Source organism: Elephantulus edwardii, unplaced genomic scaffold, assembly GCF_000299155.1.
Source record: "Elephantulus edwardii isolate Elephantulus edwardi_28Jun2011 unplaced genomic scaffold, EleEdw1.0 scaffold00490, whole genome shotgun sequence".
NCBI lineage: Eukaryota > Metazoa > Chordata > Mammalia > Macroscelidea > Macroscelididae > Elephantulus > Elephantulus edwardii.
This window is the reverse complement of record NW_006400240.1, coordinates 84,268-91,056: the sequence shown is the minus strand read 5'-3', so window position 1 is coordinate 91,056 and position 6,789 is coordinate 84,268. Positions and strand designations below refer to the sequence as shown.

The window sequence follows — 6,789 nt, the reverse complement described above, 5'->3', positions numbered from 1 at the left end:
CCGCGACCCGGGCGTCCCAGGACTCTCGTGTTCCATTGCCGGGGACCTGCACTTACTCCAGGGCAGGGACCCACGCGCGCTCCAGGGCCGGCATCCCGTGACCCGGACACTCCAGGATCTGCTCGCGCTCCAGGGCCGGCACCCCTTGCCCCAGGTGCCCCAGGGCGGGGGCCCACGCGCGTTCCAGGGCCGGCGCCCGCGCCCATGAGAGCCGGCGGCATGCGGCTCAAGGAGCGCTCGCTGCGCCAGGACCCCGACCTGCGCCAGGAGCTGGCCCTGCTGGCTCGCGGCTGTGACTTCGTGCTGCCCTCCCGCTTCAAGAAGCGGCTCAAGGCCTTCCAGCAGGTCCAGGTGCGCCACGCCAGCTGACCTAGCGGGCTGTCCATCTGTCTGTCTGCCTGCCGTCCTTGTGGGTCCCCCACCCCCAGCCAGAACCCCTCCCCGTGTGCCGCCTGCGTGCTCCGGCCAGGAAAGTTTGTGACACAGCCCTGGGCAGTTAGATCCGGGCTCTGCCCCGTGTCACCCCGCAGACAGAACCCCAGGTTCCCTCTTTAACAAGGACAGACCCACCCGTGTGCGTCTGTGCCGTGTGGGTGTGAGAGCACTGGGGCCGGTATGCATAACGGGAGCTGCCGGCTGTGGGAGGACCCCGTGTTTGCCTCCCGGTGAGCTGTGTGTATGTCCATGTGCTCTCTCCGGGAAAGTTTGTTAAAGGGCTGTGTGGACTTGGGGATGCTGCACCTCCTGTGGCCAGAACCCCAGCTGCCAGCCTTCACCTGAGGTTCCTGGGAGAGAGACAGGGAGAAGGAGAGAGAAGCAGAGAGAGAAAGAGAAGGAGAGAGAGAGAGTGTGTGTGTGTGTGTGTGTGTGTGTATGTGTACACTCTTGTTTTCCCTGGCAGCTGCTGAGTTTAACAGGAGGTTCCTCTGACTGTGTTCTCTCTTCTCCCCCTGCGTCCCCCAGATCTACAGCCCCAGCTGCCAGCTTTAACCTGGGGTTCCTGGGAGTGTGTGAGAGTGTGTGTGTGTGTGTGTGTGTGTGTGTGTGTGTGAGAGAGAGAGCGAGCGCGAGCCAGCTCGTGCAGCCGCCCTGCATGGAGGCCGTGGGGGGGGGTGTCCAGGGCCCGGTGCTGTGGAATTTACTGAGGTTGACGGTGGGGCCTCTCTTCTGTGGAGAGAGGGGACCCGCCCGAGAGCCGGTTGGTGTGTCTCGGAGCTGCGCCGGCCTGGCCTGAGCCCCCATCTGGGCTGGACGCTGGTCATCTAGGCAGAACATGTACAGCCTTGAGCTTGTCATTGTGTCTGTCTGCCTGCCTGCCCTGTGTGGACTCCTGTCTGTCCCATGTAGGTTTGTTCGAAGTGTGTTATGTGCATGTCTATCTTTCCCCCCTACAGATGTGTCTCATGGTTGGCTGGTGTGTGTGTGTGTGTGTGTGTGTGTGTGTGTGTGTGTGTGTGTGTGTGTGTGTGTGTGTGTGTGTGGTCTGTCTGTCTGTCTCACGTAGCCCGTAGCCGGTTAAGTGTGTGGTCACTCCCTGTGGCCGGTGTCCCTGTTGTCTTCTTAGCGTTTGGGCCCCCACAGGCCGTAAGTGCCCTTCCTCGTCCCTGGTTGGTTGGGATTCCAGTCGAGTTACGGGGCGTTCTCCTGGGCGTCCTCTGTGAGGGCAGTGCCGGTGAGGCGTGAGAATCCAGCCCCAGGTCAGAGGGTCAGGGATTGGAACGCCCAGCAAGAGAAAGATTGGTTCTCTCAAGATGGGCTGGCTCAGGGGTACAGTAGAGTATCCCCCAAGTCGGAACTGCCCCGAGGGCAGCAGTGGGGTGTTCTGTCCACAGGGCCAGAGCCCCAGGGGTCCTGCTGTTGAAGCTTTCATGTGCCCAGTGCAGGGGGGGGGGTGTTTGCACTCACAGTCCAGGGCGGAAAGAGGACGACATGTGGATGGGGCGGAGGTGGGGGGTAGTGCAGACGGAGGGTACCCGGATATTTACCTGCACACAGCACCCCCTCCCCTCAGCCCTGCAAGTCAGAGCCCCTCTTCCACCCCTCCCTGCACAGGCACCACAGCCCCTGCTCCCGACCCCTCCCTGCACACAGAGCCCCCTCTCCTCAGCCCTGCAGGTCGGAGCCCCTCCTCCACCCCTCTCTGCACACGGCACCCCCTCCCCTCAGCCCTGCAGGTCATTGCCCCCTCCTCCCCGCTCCTCCTGCTGGCCAGCCCAGCACCGCCCTGTGTTCTCACCCCGGTTTCCTGGCGTCTGCTGTCTCCATGTCCACCCCGTCGTCCTCCTCATGGCCCCAGAAACCATCACCCTCCGTGGCTCACACACAGGCCTCCTGTCCCTGTTCTGGTCCCTACCTCTAGGGCCTGACATCACATCAGGTGTCCACACTCAGGGCTCACTGTGGTGGGGGATCCTCTCCTGCCTGCCAGGGACCCCACACTCTGTATCTCAGTACCTGCCCCATGGCTTGAGGAAAGGGGTTCGCCTGGCACACGCCCTCAGATCACGCCCCCTGAGTACGTGGATCCCTCCACTCTCTGCAGCCCAGGTTGGGGGGGGGGGAGCACGGAGCAGGCATCAGGTACTCTCTTGGAGAATTTCCTGAACTGTTCTGATTGTGCCTCACGGAGACCCCAGGCTGGGGCCACCTGGCCCAGGGCTGCCCTAGGCCTGCCTCCCACCAGGCCTCAGGGTGCCTTCGAACCGGAAAACAGCCCAGCACTTAGCTCCCGGTGCCACCAGGGCTATGACAGGCACCTCACCCCTCGTAGCCCAGTCCCTCACTGTCCACATGTGAGGGAGGGACAGCCCCCTAGGTCACCTCTACAGGTGACCATCACACCTTCCTCCTCACTCCTCACAGCTATGCCCCTCACTGTCTGCATGCAGACACGCAGGGACCCCGTGTAGCCCCCTAGGGTCACCTCTAGAGCTGCCCACCAGGCCTGCCTCCTGCCAGGCCAACGGGTGGATTTGAACTGCCTACCCTTCTGCTAGTGGTGCAGACATCTGTGACTGGGGCTCCTGGGACATTTCCCCGCCGCTCCAGCCACCGGGGAGCTCGGGTCCTCGCAGAAAGAGTCCATCTTTGTGGTCACCGGAGCGGGTTGCTAAGTACTGGCCAGTGAGAGAGGCTAGAGGGTGCATCCGAGGAGGAAGGGTGCTGGACGGAGCTGCCCGTGGAAGGAAGGATCCCTGCGTGTGGTTTGCATGGCAAACCCTCCAGCATCTACTGGACAGGCGTCATGTCCTGTCACCTGACTACCCCTAGACTGTCCACTTGGGTGGTGTGGCCGGGCTCTTAGGGAAGGAGGCGGGATTGCAGGTAGGAACTGAAGTGACCGCGACACCCTGTGTGTGTGTGCACTCTGACCATTGTGGGTCCTGGACTCCCACACAAGCTGACTGACCACTTTGGGCCCTGGGTCTCCACACGAGCTGACCACTGTGGAGCCTAGGCCCCCACTCCAGCTGACCACCGCAGGTCCTGGGCCCACAAAAACTGACCACCGTGGGTCCTGGGTCCCCACACAAGCTGAGTGTCAGGGATCCTGGCCTTTCTGTTTCCCTCCAGTCTGGCCGACAGGCGGTCCACAAAGCTTCCTGCAGGGTCCCAGGGCTGGTCCTGCCCGGCCGTCCTCGCCACCTGGCTGGGAGGTGACAGGAATGGGGACTGGACAGCTGTCAGGCAGCCATGTCTATTTCTGTCTCTGGTCACACGCGCCCAGCTCCCGTGTCCCTGCGGCTGGCTTTGTTTGGGGTTGTTTGGGCTGCCTTGTGGGCAGTTACTGGGGACTGGGCAGCTGTGTGTGTGTGTGTGTCCGTGTGTCCCATGTCCCCTCCACATGTCTGTCTCCCAGCCCTGCTGAGTGTGTGTGTCCACATGGTGGCCATGTTTGCTGTGGTCACTTCTGAGAGGCCGGACCTTGCACACCTGTGGAGGGGGGATCAGCTTTGCACACACAGGGTGGCTGTGGAGGGGTGACTAGATGGCGACCATGTTTGCTGTGTTAGTGGGATGACCACTGTGGTCAGTGAAGGTGGACACGGCGCCCCGGGGCTCTACTCAGGCCCTGGGATGTTTTTGATGGTGATGACCATGTTCATCATGTTGGGAGTTTTGGTGACGTGTCCTGTGCGGAGAGTGGTCAGTGAGAATTTACCCCCAGTTGGGAGAAGAGAATGGCCAGTGTCCTCATGAGCTTTGAGCCGGGTCTTACTGGACAGCAGTGAGGGCTCAGCTTTGGATGCAGAGTGTAGCAACCTCTTTCCACTTCCTCCCTGTCAGCCTCGGCTCCTCATCCGTCCTTCTCACCCTTCCGGCCGTCTGGACTTTATCCCTGGGCCCACGCCGCCCTCTTGACCTGGCACTGCTGGTCACTCTAAGGGGTGAGCATCTGCCCTGAGCTGCTGTGCCGTTTCTAGGCCGGGCAGTTGTTTGGATAAAGGTTCAACAACAGTGTGAGTTTAGACATTAGATTAGGGGCATTAGACGATCAGACATTCCCTGGAGATCCCTCGTTTGCCTGAGACTTCTGGGGGGTCCAGGGGCTTCCCAGCACAGGGACCCTAGTGCAGAAAGACACCCCGAATCCTGGAGGTGATTTCTTGCTGGAGCTAAGCCCCACCCCCACCCGGACCTGTTATCTCTTGTGAAATAATGGGAATCACAGGCCACTTCCTAGGGAGGCCTCCTCCCATCAGATCAGGGCTGGGCTGGATGGAGGGCTGGGATGGGTGGACAGCTGGGCTGGAAGGTGGGAAAGCCTGGGCTGGAGGGCCAGTGTATCCCACCATTGACCCTCCCACGTAGCTGTTGACCCGATCGTGGCCTCCGCTCACCATTCCATCACCACCTACGTGCCATCATTGAGGAAGACCCTCAAGTAGGTAGATGGACGTGGGGTCAGCAGCCATGGGCTCAAGTGTGACAGAGACGGCGTGGATGACACAGGCCAGGACGGGTTCAGCTCTGTTGTCCACAGGACCGCTGTGAGCCGTGCTCGACTGGACGGCACCTAACAGCAGCAACAGCGTACATTGTGGGGCACAGTGCCGTCTGGGAGAGGAGTCTTATCACCGGCACTGACCGTCCACTTCTCCACCATGGTGACCGGTCTTTCCCAGTGGGGTGTCCGGAGCACGCTGCTGGACGCAGGGGCCCCTGCAGGTGTTGTCCTGCTGTAGACGCTAACTCAGCTTTGTCCAGTGTCCAGGCGTCCACACTGCGTCTGTGCTGTCCAGGGTCAGGACAGGGGACTGTACGTGTTCACTCCCAGACTGTAGATGCTGTCCACACACGGGCGGTCATGGGAGCCGACCCCAGCTGACCGTCTCATCCTCCTGCAGGTCCAGACCAAGAAGGAAGAGCCGCTGCCCCCTGCGTCCAGCCAAAGCATTCCAGCATTCTACTTTCCCCGGGGCCGCCCGCAGGGCTCCAGCCATGTGGACGCTGTCATCTCCCGCATCGAGGCCACCTTCGCCCAGTTCCCGCAGGAGAGGGCCACGCTGGACGACATGGGCCGGGTGGCCAAGGTTGGGCCTGCTGGGTGTGGGGTGGACCCTGGGGCATGTGAGTGTGTGCACTAGGGCGACTGGCTTGCAGACACAGGCCTGGATAGGATGTGCTTGTGGCGTGACCACTACTGAGGACTCAGGTGGACATCAGTGATGGACGCTGGTGTGTGTGAATGTATCCTCTTGTGGCCTGTCCGCTGCTGAGGACACACAGCTGGACGTCGGTGGTGGACGCTGGGGTGTGTGAATGTGTGTATCCACTCAGGCAGTCACCGTGGGGACACAGACTCTCACAGAAAGACATGATGTGCTCGTGGTGTGTCCACTGCTGAAGACACGCTGGGCGTCTGTGGTGGACTCTAGTGTGTGTGTACCCACCTGGACGGCCATCGTAGGGAAATGGTGCTCGTGGTGTGTCCACTGTCTGCCAGACTTCTTACCCTGAGCACCATAGGACACAGAGGCCGGGAGGGAGAGGGTCCAGGTGGGAGGCTGAGTGGAAAGGAGAGTCACAGGGAGGGAGCTGGTAGAGTGCGGACCGGTCGTGCATTTGCCCGTGAGGGTCGCAGCACACAGTGTCCATCAGCTGTTGATGGGAACCCGGTCTGTTCTGAGGGCGTTCACTCCAGGTGCAGTGAACTCAAATGCCAGGCCAGCTTTCCAGAACAAACAACTGGCCCAAAGTCAGGCATCGGCAGACACTCATTCGTGAATAACGCATGTTGTCAGGTGACACATCTGTGGGTAAAATAACAAGAGTCACAGAAAAGTATTGTCAGTAAAAATGCCCTCAAAAATACGTCAATTAGCTTTAAAAAGTGAGGTGAAAATGGAAGTATAATATGAGAGGTGTGTTCCTCTGCCCCGGTCCCTGTGGAAGCAGGACCCAGGGCTGGAGGCCTGATTTTCGATGGCAGGGTCAGTGCCGTTCCTCTGTGCACTGGCCTCACACTGACCTCTGAGGCAGGACTCCCTTGTGTCTGATGGCCCTCTGCTGTTTCTGCACGCAGTGACCCTGAGCTGGTCAGTGAGGTGGGGGAGAGGTGGGCGCTGAGCTGATCAGTGAGGGCGCGGAGAGGTGGGCGCTGAGCTGGTCAGTGACGTGGGGGAGAGGTGGGCACTGACCCCTGTGTCCTCTGCCGATCCCTTGCAGGCCTGTGGCTGCCCGCTGTACTGGAAGGGTCCACTCTTCTACGGCGCTGGGGGCGAGCGCAGGGGCTCCGTGTCTGTCCACAAGGTCATCGCCATGTGGAGGAAGTCAGTCCTGGGCTCC

General features: G+C 61.0%; 1 protein-coding gene across 1 annotated transcript in view; it reads left to right on the top strand.

Annotated features, from left to right (window-relative positions):
• The first annotated feature begins 219 nt into the window (after nucleotides 1-219).
• The window catches only part of PPP2R3B (protein phosphatase 2, regulatory subunit B'', beta), a 17,116-nt gene continuing 10,546 nt past the window's right edge, over nucleotides 220-6,789 (top strand). The window contains exons 1-3 of the mRNA XM_006902994.1: nucleotides 220-351; nucleotides 5,349-5,534; nucleotides 6,670-6,773. Of these exons, the coding sequence (XP_006903056.1) occupies nucleotides 220-351; nucleotides 5,349-5,534; nucleotides 6,670-6,773 (422 nt within the window). The remainder of the gene's footprint in view (nucleotides 352-5,348; nucleotides 5,535-6,669; nucleotides 6,774-6,789) is intronic.